Source organism: Sabethes cyaneus, chromosome 2 (assembly GCF_943734655.1).
Source record: "Sabethes cyaneus chromosome 2, idSabCyanKW18_F2, whole genome shotgun sequence".
Classification (NCBI taxonomy): domain Eukaryota; kingdom Metazoa; phylum Arthropoda; class Insecta; order Diptera; family Culicidae; genus Sabethes; species Sabethes cyaneus.
In genome coordinates, this window is record NC_071354.1 from 50,257 (window position 1) to 74,304 (window position 24,048).

General features: G+C 38.2%; 1 protein-coding gene across 5 annotated transcripts in view; it reads right to left on the reverse strand.

The window, feature by feature from the left end:
• The window catches only part of LOC128734199 (fasciclin-3-like), a 57,360-nt gene extending 34,133 nt beyond the window's left edge, over positions 1-23,227 (reverse strand). For 3 of the 5 annotated variants that reach the window (XM_053828259.1, XM_053828262.1, XM_053828263.1), the window contains exon 1: positions 22,145-22,732. In XM_053828259.1, coding sequence (XP_053684234.1) covers positions 22,145-22,208 — 64 coding nt within the window. In that variant the 5' untranslated portion in view covers positions 22,209-22,732. Of the gene's footprint in view, positions 1-22,144; positions 22,733-23,134 lie in introns of those variants that run through there. The other 2 variants (XM_053828261.1, XM_053828260.1) reach the window with 2 other exon arrangements.
• Between the last annotated feature and the right edge of the window lie 821 nt (positions 23,228-24,048).

Sequence of the window (24,048 nt, forward strand, 5' to 3'; positions counted from 1 at the left end):
TTGTTGTCCTCTGTTACCAGCGAGCCAAGGTATACGAACTCGTCGACTACCTCGAACTCATCCCCGTCGATTACCACGGTACTGCCCAAGCGAGCCCTGTCGCGCTCGGTCCCGCCCGCCAGCATATACTTCGTTTTAGACGTATTTATCTCCAATCCAATCTTCTCTGCTTAGCGTTTCAGTCTGGTGTATTGATCTTCCACCGCCTCAAATGTTCTGCCGACAGCATCCACGTCGTCAGCAAAGCAGATAAATTGACTGGATTGATTGAAAATTCTGCCCCGCATTTCGATCGCCGCTCGCCTTATAATACCTTCAAGCGCAATGTTGAATAGCAGGCAGGAAAGACCATCTCCTTGTCGAAGTCCCCTGCGAGATTCGAATGAGTCCGACAATCCACCCGAGATTCTCACACAGCACTGGATCCCATCCATCGTAGCCATGATAAGTCTAGTAAGCTTACCCGGAAAGCCGTTTTCGTCCAAAATTTTCCATAGCTCTTGTTGGTTTGCGCTATCATATGCGGCTTTGAAATCGATGAACAGGTGGTGCGTGGGGACTCGGAATTCGCGGCACTTCAGGAGGATCTGCCGCAGGGTGAAGATTTGGTCTGTTGTAGACCGACCCTCCATGAAACCGGCCTGGTAACTTCCCACAAATCTATTGGCTATTGGCGATAGTCGATGAAAGAGGACCTGGGACAGCACTTTGTAGGCGGCATTCAGGATAGTGATGGCTCGGTAGTTCTCACAATCCAGCTTATCACCTTTCTTGTAGATAGGGCAGATAACCCCGTCTTTCCACTCCTCCGGTAGTCGCTCCGTATCCCAAATCTTGACAATCAGTTGATGCAGACAACCGGCCAACTTTCCCGGGCCCATTTTAATAAGTTCCGCTCCAATGCCATCCTTTCCCGCTGCTTTGTTGTTCTTCGGCCGCTGGATGGCTTCTTTAACTTCCCTTATCGATGGGGGTGGCACATCTTCGTCGCTTGCTGCACCAATGTGGACACTTCCTCCGCTATCATGGTCTTCCGCCTGCACGCCATTCAGGTGTTCATCGTAGTGCTGCTTCCACCTTTCGATCACCGCACGGTCGTCAGTCAAGATACCTCCATCCCTATCTCTGCACATTTCGGCCCGCGGCACGAAGCCTTTGCGAGATCCGTTGAGTCTCTGATAGAACTTCCGTGTGTCGTCAATATCTGCTGGCATTCCTCGTCAAACCATTCGTTACGTCGATTCGGTGCCACACTGCCTAGGACGTTCTCCGTTACGCTGTTAATGGCTGTTTTCACGGGATTCCAACAGTCCTCAAGAGGGGCTTCATCAAGCTCACCCCCGGCAGTGCGGTTTCGAGAGATAACGCGTAGTTTTTGGCGACCTCCGGTTGCTTCAGTCGCGCTAGATTATACCGTGGCGGGCGGCGGTATCGTAGGTTATTCACAACAGATAGTTTTTGGCGTATCCTTACCATCACTAGGTAGTGATCCGAATCAATGTTAGCGCCCGGATAGGTTCTGACGTCGATAATGTCTGAAAACTGCCGAACATCTATCAGAACCTGGTCGATTTGTGATTCTGTCTGGTTGGGTGATCTCCAGGTGTACCGATGGTAGAGGTTATGCTGGAAGAAGGTACTACGTATGGCCACGTTCTTGGAGGCGGCGAAGTCGACAAGTCTTAGGCCGTTTTCGTTCGTTTGCGGGTGGGCGCTGACCCGTATAATCACCGGTTTGAATTCCTCCTCCTGACCAACCTGAGCATTACAGTCCCCGATGATAATTTTGACATCATGTCTTGGGCAGCGGTCGTATTCACGCTCCAACTGCGCGTAGAATTCGTCTTTGTCATCATCGGTACTTCCGAGGTGAGGGCTGTGCACGTTAATTATGCTTATATTGAAGAATCGGCCCTTGATTCTTAATCTGCACATTCGGGGGTTGATCGGCCACCACCCGATCACCCGCTTCTGCATCTCGCCCATCACTATAAAAGCTGTGCCCAGCTCGTGTGAATTGCCGCAGCTCTGGTAGATGGTATGACCATCTCTATACGTACGTTCCATCGTTCCTTTCCAGCATACCTCCTGCAGCGCTACGATGTCGAACTTGGACTCTTCACTTCTTTAGAAAGCACGTGGGTACTTCCGAGGAAATTAAGAGACCGACAGTTCCATGTTTCTAATTTCCAATCGTTAGTCCGTTTTCGTCGCCTGGGTCTTTGCCGATTGTTCCGATTAGAGTTATTATTATTACTTACGGAGTCCATTGCTTTGGTTTTTTTTTGTGGTTCAGGCTTGCAACCAACCCCACAGAATCGCCGGGGGCCAACGTAGCTCTAAGGAGCCCTCCTCCCCTGTCAGCATACGACCTTGGTTTCCACCGGGGTTGGTTACCCGATCTCCACCGAGGTTGCTCGTATCCCGGCTGGTACCACGAGGAGGTAGGGGTAGGAGTTGCTAGGTAAGAGGCTGTGAACCACTGTGAAAAAAATCTAACACAACCTAAAAAAGTTTATTCAGGAAACGGGGAATTATTTTCAATCAAAAGCTATTTTGGTTTATACTCCGGGTTCTTCATTTGATGAAAAAATCGAATTGAAATATAAGAAGGTACATGTTGAAATTGCGCCCCCCAGTTAGCGTCGTTGTATGTTGTATATTCAAATCTCCGCTGGGAAAGACTATTAGAGTCAATAGGGTCGAGTCCCTTCGAGGCGCAGCAAGAGTCGAGACAAGTTGACAGCTTATCCTGCATGCTTTTCAACATCACCCTTGAGAACATGATCCGGCGTGCAAAATCGAAACGAGAGACTCAATGTTCAGTGAAGGTAGCAAACTTCTTGGCTACGTAGATGATTTTGATATTGTAGGCTGAAATTTCGCAACGGTGGAGGTAGTAGGATTGGGCTAAAAGTAAATGCGTCGCAGACTAAATACATGATTGGTAGAGCCTCTAAGAGACGAACGTGCACTTTTCGCGGACGGTAGTTGTTCGGATAGTAGTAGGGATAAAGAATTCTTGCAGCGATCACCTTTGTTGGAGTAGTTCAAAGCTAAAATAAATTTGTATGTTTACTAATACATAACCTAATTATAATGAATTTACATACATTAGTCTTTGCCTCTCTCGCTAACTATCCGAAACTATCACGGGCGAATACACAGTAAATCTGCGCGTAAATTTTAAGGTAAGTAATGTTACAAATATAATTTTCCTTATAGTTTTCGAAGTCATTCATCAACAACGTAAGTCTAATTGTACCTTTTTTACAGTTACCTTTTCTGCAGTGGTTCAACAAAATCGCACGTAGGTACAATAGGTAAATTGAACGAAAAGTTTTCGGTTCGTAATTAAAATTCAGAGACGAGTTTGCTGGTAAAGTAAACCGTCGTATTCCGTTGCTATTTGAATAAATAGGGATATTCACGTAGCGCTTGTAATGTTGCGAATACGGAGTATTGCGTATTTATACTGCCACTACTCGCATAACAGTTCCATCTCCATAGAAACTGGAACTGCAATGCGAATTGCGGCAGTATATACACGAAATACACCGTTTACGCAACATGGCAAGCGCTACGGTGAAAACCCCTAATGTTTGTTTTATGATTAAAATATAGAATTGCGATAATAAAAAAAAAGCTGCGTATTAATGTGTATTTTTCGCTGGTTGAACAGGTAAGCTAAACGCCCACGAGTCGCCACTGAGTTGATTTAAGTTCCGAAGACGTGTCGATTTCTATATGAACATTTTCAGGTCAAAATGCTAAAAACCCCATTTTTACTCGACTATTTTAAATAGAAATTGGAACGTAAAAATGCGAAAATAGTTTCTTTCTCAATACGACGATATTCATCTATAAGCTAAAGAAAATGAAATGGTTTGACAAAACGGGTCTTTCCTTTTTAAAAAGAGGTACGACCATTAATCGTGGGGAGGACCAATCGGCACCAAAACTAGGATTTTTGCTTGTTGACCTAAAACAGACAATCTGACCAAATTTAGTTCAAATTCGTGAAGGTCGATTACACGATTATCGGATACTTTGCAAAAATTGACCCTAATACATAAGTTTTAAATTTCTCATTTGTAATAACTTGAGAACGGCTGGCCCTAAGAAATAGTTTATATGAGAAATTATTTCAAAATGATGAGTATAGAATTTGATTTTGCAAGTTTCACAGAAAAGCATACCTAAAGCATCCTTTAAAAAAACAAGGCAAATATGAGAGGATATTTTGAGAAAATTAACATTTTAATTTTTGTCACGATTTTGCGCAGTTTTCTTCTTACAGTGATTTTTTTTTCTGAAAATACGTCTAATTTCCCACAACTTATCCTTTGACGCCATCAAATCTTGGATAATTTTTCAAAAAGACCTATGTGACAATGAGAGATTCTCTTCGCGTCTCCGGTCTTCACGGCTACATAAATGCATAGAAAAGAAAATTTTCAAAACATTTAGCTAACTAGTGACTGCGAAAACCGATTGAAGCAAAGCTGATGTGTTAAAATGCTTTAGTATCGCCGTAAAAAACGGAAGAGAGGAGACACGCAGAGTATCTCTCATTGTCACATAGGTCTATTAGAAAAATTACCCGAGAATTAAGTAGTAATTAACCTGTAATTTAAAAAAATCTTATTTTTAAATATGTCGTTTTGAAAAGTTATTCTTGGCGAAAAAATTATGTTTGATGGAAAATAAATCCTTGCGTGGTATCCAGCATATCGGCAAATTTTCATTTCAATCAAAAATAATATTTGAGCTGGAGATGCCCTTATCAAATGACAAATAAAATGGTATAACAAAGGTTCCTTACACCACTATGTGGATTAAATCGGGTTTTTTCTTACAATTTTAACTTTTCCGCGAAGTTAGGCCGCGGATAACACAAATAAGGAGGTCTTGCGCAGTATTCAAGCAGGAAATCGAGTCTACTTTGTCCTTCGCAAATCGCTACCATCCGATAGCAAACGATGGCCACCGTACGATGCGGACAAAGTACACCCATATTAGACCGGTAGTTTTTTATAGATTTGACGATGCTCACGCCCTTGGATATGCCCGCCCTTGCGGACGATATTTGACGGAGCAAAAGCTGAAAGTGGAGAATGGCCGAGGTACACTAGAATCTCTTTTTACGAAAACGATGGTTTTTACAATTGATGGAGGGACGGTAGGGGAAAGTAATGAAAATTTTTGGGAAAGGAGGGGAAAGAGTGGGAAGGAAGGGGGGGTAATAGGTAGCTACGCTTAACAAGTTGTCGTTGTGACTCCTATCTTTTGTCCAATGCTGGAAGGTGCATTCCCTACCGTCCCTCCATCAATTGTAAAAACCATCGTTTTCAAAAAATCTCTTTTTATGTCCATTTTTACGTCCGAAATTTGAATTAATGTTGTCTCGTTTTACGTCTAAAATTTGTATTAACGTTCTGCCTTTTTACGACCGATTTTTTTATGTCCCCCGATAGTGGACGTAAAACGAGCCTTGAGTGTATGTGAGTCACGAGCAGCAGATACTAAGGGAGTGTCGTCGTGGTTGGGCCACGTTTTGGAATTCGCCCATAACTTTCGTTTCAAAAGGAAACGAAATCTAAATACATCGTTGCAAAGGTCTAAGAATAAGGTATATTTCCGGAAAGTTTTGAATTGATTGCTTGAAAAATAAAGTTATAGGCATTTACGTGAAGACAAAAAATATTGTCATAGCCGGCCCATGTTGTACAGCTTGGGCCACCGCAGAAAATCTAAGCCATACATATTGAAATTCTATATAGACATGAAAAGAATGAATTCCGTGAACAACGGCTCATATAGGCACAAATACCCTATTTTTAATTGCATTTTTGCGAAATTTTGGTGATCTTGTCAAATTAATATTGCTACAATCGCCTTTTCCGAAGTTTACAATTACAATGAAAAAACTACAAGGTATACAGCCCTAAGGGTTGTACGAAAGGGTGACATAGGACTATATCAGATCATCAGGTCCAAGACTAATGTAAATTGCATTTCTGGCATATGTATGTTTATAAGAATCTGTGAGAATCTGTCTGCCATTGTTGAAGTGAATGTTTAAAAGAGATGAGCGACAATTTTTCTAGGATAAGCCCCTCCTTGCCCCCCCCCCCCCCTAGTTCCGCCAATGGTAAAAGGTACTATACCCCCTTAAGGAATATGTGTGCCAAGATTGGTGGAGAACGGTCAAGGCGTTCTGGAGTTATGGTGGAACATACACACAAACATACAAACTCACGTTCACTTTTATATACGCAGTTATGAATCCAAACCCATTTATGCTTGATCAAAATATAGTTTTCTTCGTAATCGAATTATTATGTTTCATACCCCTCATCTAATCAAACTTCTCGCATTTAAACCACATTTTGGGTGATTGTTCATTTCTGGTCAAAAAATAAAAGTATCACGTTTAGTGGGAAACTTCACGCCTGGTCTCGCTCTGTTGGATCCTATCAACATCTTTGTATCATTAGTTTCTTCTACCGTTCCCTACGTTTAATTGTAAAAACTACCATTATAAATAAAAATTAGTTATATATGCTTGACCTCAAGAAAGGTAAAGGCAAATACACGAGGTTGGTCTAATGTCTTAATCTTTTGTGATAATACATTTTATCATTGAGTAGATAGATATGATAAAAATTATAAAAGTAAATGTTTTAAAAATTATTTTTTGTCATATTATCAATTCCGGCACCGAAACACTTCGTGCCGGATTCGGTTCGATGAAAAATTATGATCATGATTCGGAACGTACTTTACCTGACCTGATGTCGATTACTACCTGGAACATAAGTCAGACGGTCAAAGATTTTGCTTTGCGATTTTCAACTCTTCTAGGATCTGGTTATCTGTTTTGGATAGGTGTTACGCGTAGGGTAATGTCCCCGGTTGTGAAACAGGTTTTGTTTTTGGCCATAGCTTTGGATCGGATTATTTAATGCTTAAAGTCCTACGTATCTTTTTAGTAAAGACAGAATAAACAAAAAACTGAACTAAAAAGTTATTACGAAATTGGGAGACGGAGTATAACACCTTAAATGCAAAGTAATCTATCAGTTTCATGTGAAAATGGGAAGTTCGAGATCTCAAATATGCAGATTTCGCTCTCATGTGCCTGCAATGCAATGAGAAGAGACGTTGGTAATAACTTCGTATTGCTAGTTTAATAAACACGTCAAAAATGGTGGTTATTTCACAACCTTGGATAATCTCCTACTCAGCTACTCTATTTTGAGCATTTACAGCAAAATCAAATGTAAGTGTCCAAAATAGCTTACGAGTAACGCAAGTCCAATATACATAACTCACCCTAAGTCTTTTTAAACTAAAAGTTAAGTAGGTACAATTTTTTGTATTAAGTATTAAATTATATATTTCTGTTCTTTTATTTAATTATTAATGGTCTGGTTACATATTTTTATTTGCCTACTTTTCTTCAAGAAAATTTTGGGACTAGAACCGAAACTTTTTATCAAATTTGTAAAAGCGTTATTGCTTTGGTGACGTATGCCGAAATAACAGTATAATTGTAATTACATTTTATACAGGCATGTTTGCTCCAACAACTAACCGTTAATCAAACTATCCTGTGAAGAACGTGCTGCTCGAGCCACAAATGCTGAACCGTTAATCAGAGGTTAACCATAATTAAGAGGTTGTTACCGAATGAATTATTAACTGCATTTTTATAAAAAAATCTGTTGTACACTATGTTTCAATCCTATTTCGTTCACTCTCATCATAAACCTGATATGATCAATTCCGCTTGTGATGCATTTTTTGTGTGGCTTTTTTGCCACTCGTTCAGTCCGGCGAAGGCCATTCAGATCTTATTTCCTTTTATTCGATGATTTCTTAACGGAATGGTCGGCGAGACTTGGTACAGTCAGCTCTGTCGGCTCTGTTCGTCATAAATATTTACCACCAGGCAGCACGCAGCACCCACACCCATCTTACGCCGCTTACCGCAACGAAGCAACGATGATTATCATCAACCTCGCTAGTAGCCAACCAAACCATTCGCATCACATGCAACCATTAGCATAAATTTATACACCCTGTTAGACTGTACCGCATTCACATTGACAGCAAACCGCTCAGGGTACATTAAATAGATGTGTATTTTTATTCTATAAGGAGAAAAAAATTGCTACAAGAGAACTTGTAGCCAGGTGTTTGTCCATTTTTTCCCCTGTTTTTTGTTTTGGTGGCAGCCACCTCGACGACGCAACAGTTGTAGGTTAATTTGGGGAAATTTGGATACCCTAACGAAATCACCTATTATCCCAAAATCTATGCATCAAATTTCAAAAAAGTTAAATCGTATACTGAGATTTACTTGTTTTCTGTTTACCAGCGGAGTTTACCAATTGCATCTAGCTTTGTTTTGCTAAAATAGGTTAAAATAGAAATAATGATTTTTTGGCATCAAAATTTTGTTTGGGGTAATATGGACACCCACTGGGGTGAAATGGACAATGTGTAAAAAACGGTTGTTTTTAACGAAATAACATACTTAGGCTCATAGCAGATAACTTAGGAACATATATTAACTAGTAATAGTGTTTCGAGCTCAATTCCGTCTATCTGAGGGGAAGAGCCAGTTCATAAGTTATACCAATATCACTTTAGCTTTTTCGCAAGTAAACAAAACCATACTTCGATGAATCTAGATCTTATTTAAAGGCTTATTCGACATTTGTTATGCAATTGCTCCTTCATTAGTTCCTGGTGGCTCAGAGAGGATGGTCAAACATAAAGCTGAAGATATATTGACAGTTCGACATATCGATTGGGATAAAATAGTTACGATAACAAAATGAATGTGACATTGCATTTTGCACAACCATAGACATTCAGGGATTAGCCCCGAGTGCCTCAAAAATCACAAATTTTAATATGAACCGGAGTATGAGGGAAAATGACCAGAGAAATATTTCGTTCAGTTAGTTCTCAAACACATCGAAACCCGATTATTAAAATCCCTGACTTTTGATGCGAATGTTAGCCTTTGACGATTGGCGGGATTGCAAATACTCTTAAATACTCAAAACCCATTCTTGATTGTCTATAATGATCTTTTCGGTGGATTCTTGTTTTAACATCACATGCACATCTTTTTTGTACTTTTACGGTATCTAGAATTAATGAGACCGAAGAAATGGTTTAAAATCAACTGGACCATTTCACCCAAAAAAACTGTCCATTTCACCCCACACAGCATACAACAATATGAGTTTAAAACTTGGATTTATGTTTATACAATCTAGCTATAATTTTCTATCAAACAGTCTCTCTTATGTAGCCAAACAGAACTGCACTGCACAATAATTTGAAAAGTTTGTTAAATCACTGGAAAAACCTTAAAACCTAGAGCATCAAAATTACATTTGGTGTCGTTTTAGGCGTTGTTTTGTTTACATTTACATTTCGCAAAACCTGTCAAAGTAAGGCCCAATTTTTTTACGTTAATAACGGTGTAAGAAGATAAGGAAGAAGTTGAGAATTGTTTGAATGCAGAGAAACTCCTACTTTCCGAGAAAAAGTACCTGTCCATTTTACCCCAGGTGTCCAAATCACCCCAAACGACCCTACACTTTTTGCGGTGAATATTTTAGGAGTCTTCACGACCGGCCTACTTTCGGCGTTTTTGGTCCCTCTTATTTGTTGTTGTAGGGGGCTTTCTACATCGAGTGAGTCAAGTTGTCGTATGTGGACAACCCAGCAAATAGACTGAAGTAAAAGAAACGGACGGAATTTTCTATCTCCCGTGACTAACTTCATTAAATTTGCTATGTGTGCACGCCATAAACTGAGAGCGATGTGGAAATAGAAGTTTGATAATGTATTCGCTGTGAGTATGGATCCACCACAGAAAGACAGATGTAACTTTTGACACTATGACAAATATGCACTGAGAAAAGTTTTCGTTTAGTTTTTATGCGTCCCACACATAGATTTTTGCAATATACTTTACGTGCCAAAGAGTTATCATTTATGCGTCCACAAACCACAATCTCTTACTCGTTTTGTTTTCGTTTGCATATATGCCTTTCTGTAGGTTCATGCTTCTAATGTTCTTCAACTGTTTACGCAGATTTGAACGAAAAAAGTCGAATGAAAAGGTAGATCAACTTTGTTGCAATAAGCATTTTTGACGATGATTTTGCACGTGTATTGCATGAAAGCTCATGCAATGTTATCATTTCGAGTTATTCGCCTCACTCAAAGGTTAGTAGCGGAACCAGGAACCATTTCGAGGTACGCTTTTTGTATATGGGAGCTGTCGGTATGTTACCCGGGTATGAAATGGGGAAGGCAAGTAGAAAAAAGCGCCCAACATAGCTCTAGCCATCCCAAGCCCCTACCTAGCGCCTCTACGTGACCATTCCTGGAAATACTTCAATTTGTATAATTGAGTAGCCAAGCTAGGAGGTGCGGGGTCGTGCGGTTTTCAGTTCCTAACCTTACAAATGTTGTTTAACTAACGTATATTCTTCAACTAACTTATTGTGAGCAAAATGTCATAATTATTCAATGCATTAATAATTTAAATTGTTGGGAAAACGCATGCAGCAAAACTATCAGCCAATGTAAAATGTTTAAAATGTATCCGTCTGCTGGTAGCCGAGTAATTCGGAGTCAAAATTAGGGTATTCTTTATAATCAAAGTTCTACAGTTCCTAAACAAGCAAACGTACAGGTATACTATTTTCAGCAAAGTTGTGTATTTTTACTATTTGTACAATTTTGTAGTACATGAAAAAGTCATGCAACAATTACAAAAAGAGCAAAAATAAAAAAAACTGATTTTACAAATTCATATACAATAAATAAGATTTTTCTATCTTCGCTGCAGAGATAGAAGGTTACTGTCTTCAGCAAAATTTCTTGTAATAATATGCTCTATAACTTTGCAGAACACATCAATGTGTTATATTGACACTGAAAAAAAAAATTTTTTTATTTCACTTTTAGGGGGATTAATCAAAATTTAAATCCCACCAGACGATAGAGCTTTCAATTTCTAGAAACGCTTCCAAAGGTTAGATAAATCTAAAACCAAGTTTTCCTAGTCAAAACTCTAGTGCACACGTTTTCTTCGGTTTGTGGTTATTTGGCGCGCGAGTAACCGTGTTACAAAAGTTGGCGCGAGTGTTCGAGGGTTAATATCTTTTGATCGGTAGAACCAATTCTTATGAAATTTTGCATATACATTCGTAGTGTGAAAACCTCTCGTTTGATATTAAAATAATTGAAATTAGGTAAATTATCTTGGTATAAATCATTATAAATTATTGTTAATTTTGGTGTGGTGTATACGATTGCTCATAACTTTCAAATTAAACGTCCAATCAAAAAATCATTCAATAGTGATCTATTAGGATATATTATCTTTCAAATGAGGCTAATAGCGCATAAATCGGTTTGGCCATCTCTAAGAAACAGGCGATAATTATTACCTTGTCAAAACAGGTTTTTTAAGCATAACTTTTAAACTACTTGTTTGTTTTCAATTAAAAATTCCTGAACAATTTAACTTTAATAAGGGCTTTCATTTGATACTAAGATCGTTGAAATTGGTCATGTAGTTCCGGAGAAACCCGTGTCTACGCGGGTCGTTTCGGTTTGCCGAAAACGATACGAGAGAGCGCTCGTTTGTGATCCCCTCCCTCGTCCCTACACATGTCAGGTTTACGAGACGCAACGGAAGTTAATTTAGGAGTGCCTACAAACGATAACAGCATGCCGGCTCCCGCTCTCGAAGAGATTCAGCGAGGAATCGGTTAGCTGAAGAATAATAGAGTCGCCGGAAAGGGCCGACTCCCGGCCAATCTCCTCAAATATGGTCAAGAACCGCTAGCAATGGCACTTCACTGGATAATTTCAAATTTGGGAGGAGGAGAAACTACTGGAGGTATGGTCTGTTCCATCTGCAAAAAGGGCGATCAGTTAGATTGCTGTAGGGGGAAGTCCATCAGCGTCGGACAGCTCTCAATACCGGACACTTCTGATTTTCAAAAAAGTCCAAAAACTAGCATGTGTGATTTAATATGTCAAAATCATTCATGAAAACAGACATTTGTCTGTTTTTATCTACCGCCGAACGAATTTAATGTTTCGGCTAATTTTCGGATTAGCATTAAAGCATAATTCGGTCGGATCAAGTTTTATTTTTCATGCATAAAATATCTTTCATTAAATATTTTCCAAGCTCCATAGTTCATTTTTCCACAAAGATTCGTTAAAAAATATAGATTGTACTCAGTCATTCTCGTCACCCAGTACCGGACACCGAGGCGTCCCCCTATACCGGACAGCAAAATGCTTTACTTGGTTCAGTCAAATTCTTGAATGAAATCAAGATTTTGCAAAAAAACAGATTGAGAAGAAATAAAACATCACATATACCTAACCAGTTATCTTAAGTATGAAAAAACAAGGACACCAGTTGATGACCAATTTTTCGAAGAAAACAGAGAAGCTTCGATGTACTGCATAAAAAACTGTTTTTCAAAGCAATTTTTCAAATATCTTTAGTCAACAAATATGCAAGCAATAAGAGGATTTTATATAGGTATGTCAAAATCCTTAGGTGTCCGGTAATGGAGGACTTACCTCTAATTACCGTGGCATTACGTCGACGCCGTCAACAAGGTGCTCTCCCAGTTTTTGATGCTTTGTTATGGAAAGTTTCTGGTGATAATTGCTTGCAAGTTATTTGTTCCGTTATCAGTAAATGCGGCTCAGGCGGCACATTCTACACATTCTATATTCTACATAAAGGAAGATTTGTGACTCTTGATTTGATCTTAGACATGGAACTCGTTAGAGAAATTTCTTTGTATCTTACTTTGTCAAAAAAGCGTGCGGCTCAAAACTGGAAAATTATGATCCATTAATGATTTGCTTGCGTGTTAGAAAACACATATTGTTTTTAGAACTATACCGCTGAAAAAGATATAGAATTACATAATAAGCATCACGCAATTGCTAGCAACGTCGAATTTACTGTAGCACCGTGTAACAAGCAGCGCATTATCTCAATGTTTATTACGATATATGATCTAGGTACGAAGTACGCAAACAGACAGATATTCTACTCCTTCTGCAGTCTTCCATCCCACCCACTACTATGTACAAAATGGATTGTTTTTCTTGCCTCGCATATGTTGCAAAGTTGATTTTTCTACTCAGCTTTTTTCTAACTGGATGAGCTAAGCTTGATTTTATTTGTCATCAACGGTTTCACTTTAGGGCTTGAGCGCTGCCGGCCGAGATTGTAAGACAAAACTTTAAATGCTTTGTAATTGAAACCTTCTATTGGAACTCCGCTTGTTGGTGTTTAAAGTAGCGATGTTATTTGAGCTCCAACTTAACTGTTGGTTATTTCAGTCTTATAACGTGTATTACCGTTGAAGGCCAGTAGGATGGTGTCCGATTTCCCACAATTTCATTCATGCGCGTAAGAAGCGTGTAATTTGTTAATTTTTGATTAGAGTAGAGGTTACAGTTGTTATAAAAAGTAAGTTTGCTTACGAAAGGCACGTAGAAATTGACAGATTAAAAGATTTGCTGAGGTATATTTGATTTACTATAAAAAACAAGGTTCATATGATAAACGCCTTGGAAAAACTCGATTTAATTCACATTCTGGTGAGAGGAACTTTTATTATACCATTTTACTTATTATTTGAGATAGAACGATTAATAAATATCACAAACCGCATTATAATACCTCTCTCAGAAATTATAACTTAAAAATGGGCAACCCAAACACCAAATTAAAAAATTGGAATTTTCTGGAAAGGAATAAGTTTACAAAATTCGAACAAAATCGGAGCCATGCGGATAACCCGGTATATCTACGATGTCTACTGGGGTGACATTCTGGGGTTTGGTTTAAGTGAGCAACTGTCCGTTTTCCTGGATGTATTCGTTGTGTGTGTGTGTGTGTGTGTGTGTGTGTGTGTGTGTGTGTGTGTGTGTGTGTGTGTGTGTGTGTGTGTGTGTGTGTGTGTGTGTGTGTGTGTGTGTGTGTGTGTGTGTGTGTGTGTGTGTGTGTGTGTGTGTGTGTGTGTGTGTGTGTGTGTGTGTGTGTGTGTGTGTGTGTGTGTGTGTGTGTGTGTGTGTGTGTGTGTGTGTGTGTGTGTGTGTGTGTGTGTGTGTGTGTGTGTGTGTGTGTGTGTGTGTGTGTGTGTGTGTGTGTGTGTGTGTGTGTGTGTGTGTGTGTGTGTGTGTGTGTGTGTGTGTGTGTGTGTGTGTGTGTGTGTGTGTGTGTGTGTGTGTGTGTGTGTGTGTGTGTGTGTGTGTGTGTGTGTGTGTGTGTGTGTGTGTGTGTGTGTGTGTGTGTGTGTGTGTGTGTGTGTGTGTGTGTGTGTGTGTGTGTGTGTGTGTGTGTGTGTGTGTGTGTGTGTGTGTGTGTGTGTGTGTGTGTGTGTGTGTGTGTGTGTGTGTGTGTGTGTGTGTGTGTGTGTGTGTGTGTGTGTGTGTGTGTGTGTGTGTGTGTGTGTGTGTGTGTGTGTGTGTGTGTGTGTGTGTGTGTGTGTGTGTGTGTGTGTGTGTGTGTGTGTGTGTGTGTGTGTGTGTGTGTGTGTGTGTGTGTGTGTGTGTGTGTGTGTGTGTGTGTGTGTGTGTGTGTGTGTGTGTGTGTGTGTGTGTGTGTGTGTGTGTGTGTGTGTGTGTGTGTGTGTGTGTGTGTGTGTGTGTGTGTGTGTGTGTGTGTGTGTGTGTGTGTGTGTGTGTGTGTGTGTGTGTGTGTGTGTGTGTGTGTGTGTGTGTGTGTGTGTGTGTGTGTGTGTGTGTGTGTGTGTGTGTGTGTGTGTGTGTGTGTGTGTGTGTGTGTGTGTGTGTGTGTGTGTGTGTGTGTGTGTGTGTGTGTGTGTGTGTGTGTGTGTGTGTGTGTGTGTGTGTGTGTGTGTGTGTGTGTGTGTGTGTGTGTGTATGTAACGCTTCCAATCTCACTCACTTTTCTCGGAGATGGCTGGACCGATTTCAATGTTCTTAGTGTCAAATGAAAGGTCTAGGTGTCCCATAGGTCATTTTGATCGGACTTTTAGTTCAAAAGTTATGTATAAAAATACGAAAAATATGGGACTTCATTATCTCATAGGTCCCATAACCGATTTGAACCAAACTGATTGCATATGAAAGAGGAGACTTGCAAATCCTTAACTTCCAAATTTCATGACGATTGGGCTTGTAGTTTGAAAGTTACATAAGGAAATGTGAAAAAATGAACATATTTTTGTAACATATAAGCATTAATTCAATGAAAAACATCACGCATTTTATTATTATTTGAAAATTACTGCTGAGATTTATCAAACGAAACCGAGTTATTTAAAATCGGACGGTTCATTCAAAAGTTATTCAAACTTTAACACTTAAGCACCGTATATTAAACCGTTAAAACGTGTGAAATCAAAACATATCAATCAAATGTTGGTTGTATTCAATGTGTGTGATGTATGTGTATATATATGTATGTATGTATGTATGTATGTATGTATGTATGTATGTGTGTATGTATGTATGCGTGTATGTATGTATGTATGTATGTATGTATGTATGTATGTGTGTATGTATGTATGTATTGTATGTGTGTATGTATGTGTGTATGTGATGACAATCTGCAATTTTTAAATTTGCATTGAGATTCAAGAGAAGTGGGAAACATGCCAATTGTCTGAAGTTTTTGAAGCCTCTTAGTGGAATACGAACTCTGAATTTAAGGAAAGATAAAACTTTTACCGACTAAATTCCAGTATTTAATATTTATTCGCGACAGATACGTATACGCTTTGAAATAAGACACTGATGAAGCCTCACCGTCGTAGGCGAACTACGTATCTGTTGCAAATAAATATTAAATAGTGGGATTCGATCGAAAAGTTTTTCTTTTCTTTGATTTCAGATTTCAATTGTCATTTTCTTCACTTGTCTAGTATAACAAAGGTAAAAATTAAGATTGATATGTTTGTAATATATTTTTACTTCACTTTACCCTATTGCTTGTAAGTACCTTTGTTATAGTATAACAAAGGTACTTATAAGCAATAGGGTTCGACGAACTGAGCAATGTGTGTGTGTGTATGTGTGTGTGTGTGTGCGTGCGTGTGTGTGTGTGCGTGTGTGTGTGTGTGCGTGTGTGTGCGTGCGTGTGTGTGTGCGTGTGTGTGTGCGTGTGTGTGTGCGCGTGTGTGTGCGTGCGTGCGTGTGTGTGTGTGTGTGTGTGTGTGTGTGTGTGTGTGTGTGTGTGTGTGTGTGTGTGTGTGTGTGTGTGGATGTGTGTAACGCTGTTTTTAGTCGCCTGTTTCTTGGAGATGGCTGAACCGATTCGTTTGCTTCTACGCTTATTTGAAAGGTGTTATCACCTTGTAGATCACTATTGAATTGTTTTGCGGTCTGACATTTTGTTTAAAAGTTATAAGCAAAAATGTAAAAACTACGTGACATGATTTTCTTCGGAACCGGTCAACCGATTTCAATAATTTTAGTGACAAACGAAAGCTCTTGCTACTGCAAATTTTTTGGGCGCAAACAATCAAGCGGTTCAAAAGTTATGCTTAAAAGTGTGCTATTTCAAGGTGTCAATTAGTCGAACGTTTCTCAGAGATGGCCAAACCGATTAATGCACTATTTTTCTCATTTGGTAGGTAATATAGCCTCATAGATCACTATTGATTTGTTTTTTAATTAGATGTAGAATTTGAAAGTTATGAGCAGTAGTGTACAGCAAAATAAAATTTACAATTATTCATAACGATTTTAACCAGATAATTAATAAGATTTCAATTATCTTAGTATCAAACGACAGGTCTTAACGCTGTGAACATATCTGCTAAATCTTATTAGAATTGGCCTTACCCGTCAAAAGTTATTTGAACAACATTGATGAAATTATTTAACCAAACTTTACTGATATGAACCGAATAGAAAAAAAACGCGATCATGTGCTCCGCGCAAAAATGCTCAATTTTCTAGTGTACATAGTGACTATTTACCTCTTACGAAACGAAACACGTAAGATCAAAATAGAAACAATATTATTCGACTAGGTTGACCCGTCGTGCCTAGCCACGATACCAAAACCTTTGAAAATGTAATATGGTTGACAATTCAATAGCACGTAAAATTTATAAGTGAACTAGTTTTAAAATTGACAACCTTCTATTAATTTAAATACGTGTTATCTACAAACGAAGCAAACGGCGCTTAGATAAAAGATTAAAAATCTACCAATTGTGAGGAACGTGCTGCTCGAAAGACAACATTTTGAAAAAGTACTCAATTTTAGAACCGAGACAAAATTTAGATTCGGTCTCGCCAAAACAATGATTGCAGAAAATATTGATAGCATTATACCGGGGAGACGTCTGCTGTCTAATACGCTGCAACTCGTTGGACCACATCTACAAAAACATCCTTCGTTTTAGTAAACCGGACAAACTCTTGGATTAGTTATTTGCTTGAAATCGGGTCAATGCAATACAAAATCTTGGTATATTGGATATTTCGACTTTTTGTGACCCAGCCACTAAAAAAATTAGAATACTTTTAAAATATTTTACAGTAAATATCCAAGGCTACTTCTACTGAATTCTTAAAGTTAGAACCTAAATTTGCGGACTTCAATATTTATGTTACTTTATATTGAGATATTTCAGGTCGCCTTCGTAAATCAACTTAGCAACAAAATCATGGAACAACAGGTTCCACATATAGGGTAGACGATCCATTAGTTGCGCCACTAAGCACAATATAACTTCATTTTTCTTGTTTATTGAGGTACATGCTTCAATTAATGCTTGTGGGATATAAATTTATCATATACAAGGTATTTGTCACAAGGCAAGACAATTGCTTTCGTTGTACGAGAAGCTTTATAAAGAAAAAATGAATTATCTGATTCAATTATATTGTACCAACTGTTGCGCTAATGTTTCCTTAATTAAGTTTGATGTTCCTTTAATTGTGTTATTCCATATACATTGCTAGGTTGCTAAGTGAAAAAACATCGTAGCAAAACTATAGATGAGCGCCTATAGTTGTGCGCTCCAACTGCGCGTTAGATTTTGGAAAATTGGCATTTTAGCAAATAATGCTTTAATTTTAAATGGTGTAGTTTAACTACCAATACTTTTAAAACCTGTTTTATATAATGAATGTAATTGTTTTATCTAAAATGCTACGGTGACGACAATATGCATTAATAATGAATAGTAGCGCAACTATTGGTACTACCACAACTATTGGATAAACTACCCTACCACTTTTTGATGATTTTTTTTTATCATTAAAGTATGAATTTGTCCTTGATAAAACTTCAGACTGTTTAAGAAAACACGTTACATCATGTCTGTATGATTCAGATATCATACCTCACCTGGCTCTTGAAGGGTTTTAGCTTCGATTCTCGTAGGAACTCCGGAAGAAGTCAATGTAGGTATAAAGATGCTCAACGGGATATGCGTTTTCGCGTTTTATATTGGGTATGCGCTACTTTGACAGCTTCTGATAATAAATTATAGCCTGATTAATTCGTAGGCTATCGTTGTTATCACGTGCTAAATCACACGCTTAGAATGCTCCATGAATCTCAAACGGTTGATGTTTGCTACAAATCTTATTGTTTTAAAACCCAATTTTTTTGTTCAACCGTAGAGTTGTTAGAATTAGTATTGCATTATGTGGCAACCTATCAAATTACTGATTTCAAACACCCACCCACACACTGCTGAAATCATTGTTTCCTTCACTACGCGTGTTGTAGAGCAGAAATTTTTTCATTTAACAGCTTGCTTGGATCTAGCGTTACAGTCAGACAAAAGGAACTAAATATATTAAAAAAATAATAATAAAATACTGATTTAAAAGTTATTATGTTGAGTGTCTTAGCAGAATCTCGAATACGAGTCAAGTTAGGAAGGTTTTCCGTTTTATTCTACTAAAAATTATACTACACAATTTTCACCTTAAGGATAATTATAAAATTCCACTTTACTATAATTACACTATAACTATAACATAGCCAAACCGGCTAGGGGCTCCGTAGCCGCAAGGTTACCGAGTCTGCTTTGACAAGCGAGTGGTCGTGGGTTCGAATCTTAGTAGAATCAAGCCATTCGATGTCAAGTGACTAGCATGGGTTTATTCTCAGGCCCCTCCATATACCCTTCCTTCATGCTGAATTCTATATATTTACCCACTGGAGCCTCCTGACAGTGCAAATGTCCCTCCTATAGTTAAGTGCACTGGTCAGAGGTACGAATGAGTCCTCGCCAGGGACGGCTATAATATGGGATAGTACTGGCAGTGAGGAATAAGTGGATAAAGTAGATTAAGCTTTGAAGGAAGGGTAAACCCCAATACACGCAAGCACGCATAAAATTTAATAAGCATATCGCTCACTCAATAGCGATTATAGCAAAAAGAAATGCAGTGCAGGTCATACAGCAAACACCCGGGCGATATTACAATAGATCAACTATACTGGTCGCAGTAATGAGTCCACGCATGAAAAATAAAATAGCCAAACCAGCCCTCCCTCACGTAAACAATTAAATTATACTACACAATGTTCACCTTAAAGATAATTACAAAATTCCATAGTTATAGTGTAATTATAGTATAGTGGAATTTTGTAATTATCTTTAAGGTGAACATTGTATAGTATAATTTTTAGTAGAATAAAACGGAAAACCTTCCTAACTTGACTCGTAATAAAATAAGGCCATTGCAAATCATATTTAAAGTTTTTGTCACCCCCCCCCCCTTGGAAATTGGCTTGAAAAATCGGGGGGCAAAAAAATAATTTATAGGATATAAGTCAAATTTCTTTTTTATAAAATCAATTGTCTGTGGGCTCTACAGTCTGAAAAACTCGAAAAATGAGTCTCCGAGTTGAATTAACGCTTCTAGCACGAAACAGAAATGGAAATTCGAACAATGGAATTTCTAAAAATCGTCCAAAAAATTTTTGTTTTTGTCTTTTTTCGTATATTTTTGCATAGAAAATAATAACGTATATATTATAAGCAAGAATAGATTCGGTTTTCACGTTTAAACCCTTAATAAAAATTCTTAAAATCCATGTTTTTTTTGCTCGATTAAAAAATTCATTTTGTTTTTTTTTCGCCCCCCCCTTCAGTGGCCGAACACCGGAAGGACAAAAACTTTATAAAATATTTGTAATGGCCTAATATAATATAATATGATATGATAATGTCCTATCTGTACATAGGTCTTTTTCTACAGATGAAATAATTCCGGTTTCAAAGGTGTTCAAGTTTCTGCTCTATTTTCGGATTCCACTAAGACACTCAACAAACGAATTGCAGTTCGAGTAGCAAGTTAGCTAAGACCTATAATATTACATTACGGATACACAATATAAAATGAGAAAAACACGCACGAGTCTTATTTTGTCAATTCTGATGTGGTGTGATCATAATATTACAATTTCATAATTATCGTTACCTGAAAAAATAGCGCGTAGCGTGAAATATCCTAAAAAAATCCATTTTTTCCTTAGCATTTTATTTGATCTTAGTTTCATTACATTCATTTCGACTTCAGCTCACCATTAACGTCAATTATGTTTCGTTGTCCACAAGAAACCAACCAATAAAATAAACAAAACACAAATTTTTACAGCTCCCATTTAATTTTTATTTTACTCGTGTTTACTCCTTATTATGCAGTTGTCACGGTTTGCTTTTTTATGTATTTTCTGTACAAAAAACTAACACCACAATTTTTATTCACAAAGTTCGCTTTCGCAGCTTCCTACTTGGCATCTTTCTAATCTCGCAATATTTTGTCGAATTATTTTAATTAAGCTCGAATAAGATGCACTCACGAGACACAAAAGATTTATACACTAAGTTGAATAGAAAATGCCGAAATCAGTAAGCCACTTGTTGAATTGAGGTTGTCTGCTTCTTGCAATGTTTGACCGCGTTGCCGATCTATCCAGACAGCCGCTACGTTTTTTTTTCGCGCTCGAACGTATACTAGCGGACCAATCGCTCGATACCTTCAGTTACACCTCAGCTTTACGCTAGGAGAGCAATCCACATAATACGACGACTGATGTTTGTAGCACACAGACACACAGCAGGTGGTGAATTCACCATCCAAGAAATGTTTGGCCGAAGCACGCGGTTTAACTTTGTGAGCTCACGTCGCCATGTGCAACGCTCGCTGAGCTAGAGCTAGTTGTCACAGTGTACGACATGTTGCCACCTTAACGCGATGCAACAAAATACGACTTGAATAAACAAAAGTTACGACTTAAATCTTCGTAGACCGCTTACATGCCGCAACTTTCTCCTTCGGTCGAACTTAATTCCTCCTGTCAATTATTAATTAAGTTCAAATCGGCTTCTATCAACAAATTCAGATTTCTTCAATTGTTACTTTTGAATACTGCCACTAAAAAACAAGTAATACTAACTCTTGCTCTGGAGCACGCTCAAGATACTGCTTGTCTACACAATACATATCTTATAATAGGTGGGAGTTTATCGGTTAGCAATGACCAGTTTTTTGAGTTCTCGCACACCCTCATGACGCAGTTTCAAAGCAAGCATAGGTGAAATGTTACTTTTAAGCGTTTGCCATTTTGTCGCCATTTTTCATAGTATAGCAGTAGAATTTAAAAATACCTTATTTTTCATATGCATATTCTCCTAAGACGCACAAATAATTTATATTTATTTGGTTTAAATACTGTTGATATGCTATGTTGAAAATAGTAGTATGAAAGTGTAAATTTATTAAAGATGGTAAGAATATACTTTTTAGCTTGTTTGCCGTATTTTTTGGTTACAGAACTATATAATCATATCAAATAGTTATTGGTAGTCAAAATAATTAGTAATAGATTAACGGAATAATACACAGCCAACAGTTTGGTACGCGGCTAAACATTCCGCAATTGTAACATTTTCTAGCTGCCAATTTCAAACGAATGCAAATCTTTGCTGGGCGACGGGAGGCCCCTAACAATTACGTGATTCTTATTTTGCAAAAGAGATTCCATGTTCAATGTTTCCAGATACCATCATCAATATCTAGATAATTTAAGAAATGTCATAACGATAATTACCTGAAGAAATAATGCATATAACGAAGCTTGTTTTTGCGAAGAAAATTTTATGCTGGTCTACCATTTTGTTTGATTTTCTTTTGTCGTTACACTTATTTCGAATCACTTACAGCCTTTGCGCTTAATAGATAAACGTAGTTTTTAAAAGGCGTTCACTATTTTTTCGTTATCCACAAGTAGGTAAACAGTCAACACAAAATAACGTGCACAAAAATGTACTTCTTCTATTTAAAAGTAATGAAAGGTAACGACGGTTGCCACGATTTGTTTTTTTTTCTGGATAAAAACTAGTATTTACTCACGGTTCTCATTCATAAAACTCACTTTCACAGCTCTTTGCTTGGTTACTTTCTTCTCTCTGTTTTTTTCTTTTACTAGATGCTCGGATAATTTTCACTTCGTGCACTACGCTCTGGAATTGTTCGGGTTGGGTCCACAGTTGGTCTTTTATAAACCAAATATATTTGTACACTAATCAAATACAATTCACAAGGGTGCAATCTGTCGTGCCTCTGAAGTCATTTGTTGATTTCAAAACTAAACTTGCAAATTTCGTTAGCTTTTATTACGTTGTCGATTTATCCAGCAAATCGCACTTCTTTCGTTCATGGTCGGATGTATACTAGCGTACGCGAACTTAAACCAACCACTCCATGCCTAATTAAGCCTTAGCCTTACGCTAGAAAAGTAACTAACACCATACGTCCTGAGTCACAAATACACATCAGACACTACATACACCACGCAAGGAAATGATTGACCAGAGCACGCGGTTTACCTTGAACAGCTCACCACTCACCACATGCAACGTTTACTGGTCCAGCCGCGGAAGTATGTAATATGTTGCACTCCTCGACGCGGTGTAACAAACTACAATTCGCAAAAGATTTTTAGTTGTGCTAGCTTATTACTACAAATGGTTACCAGTAATTTAAGTACGATATTGCTTCAATGCCATGCCAAAACTTTCTTTTCAAATAAAATACATACGCAGGTCCTTTTGTTTAGAAACATTAGAATCGGCTCCGCAGTAGAAATAGACTAATTAAATTCCAATTCCTATTTGGGCACTGTCTCTGTCAAAAATAAGCATAAGCCAAAAGCAATGGAAAACTATAACAACATAGCGCTTGTGAGTTGCCGCTTGCCTGCTCAATACAAATCAAAACACAGGTAGGAATTCACCGGTCAGCAATGACTACTTTTTCAACTTGTCGCATACCCCCAGGAGTTCGAGGCAAGCGCCGGTGGAATATTATTTTTTCACAAACTCTAAATGCCGTTTGTGTCGTTCGTGTGGGCCTGAGCTCATTTCGCTGGTGCTTGTCGTAATAGTACTTCACCACATTCACTGGCTAGTTGATTTATCGAGTTGGATCATTGAAGTACATAATACAGCGCAGCGGATTTGAGAGCGTTATACTGAGTATACAGACGTGTTTCCGTTGACCGATGGTCGATTCGAAGAGAGCAATAAAACTAACACAAATGGCACCGCACCCACCTGCCTTCGTCATCATTAGCTCTTTTTTATTATTATACCTTTTCATTATACCTGATCATCGGCGTGTTGCTTTCTATATTTCGATGTTTGGTGTATGACGTAGCCACAAATACTATAAGAATTTTATTGGAATCAGTGTTAGAGATTCATGTTATGCAGGTTTCCATGTATTCAGGTTACATTTGCCTCCTAAACGTTGACAAATACTTCAGTTCACTAACATTTAAACTTTGTCTTAGCAAATGATAGGTACTTAACTCTCTAACGGGCAACATCGTAAAAACGATGCGATCAGGCTAATGACTGTTTTATCATGAAAGTACACTCAAAAGAACCTTAAGTTTTGATTTTCATGCAAAAATAATTATCTGGAGAAGCGCCAGGTTAGAAAAAGTTCAAT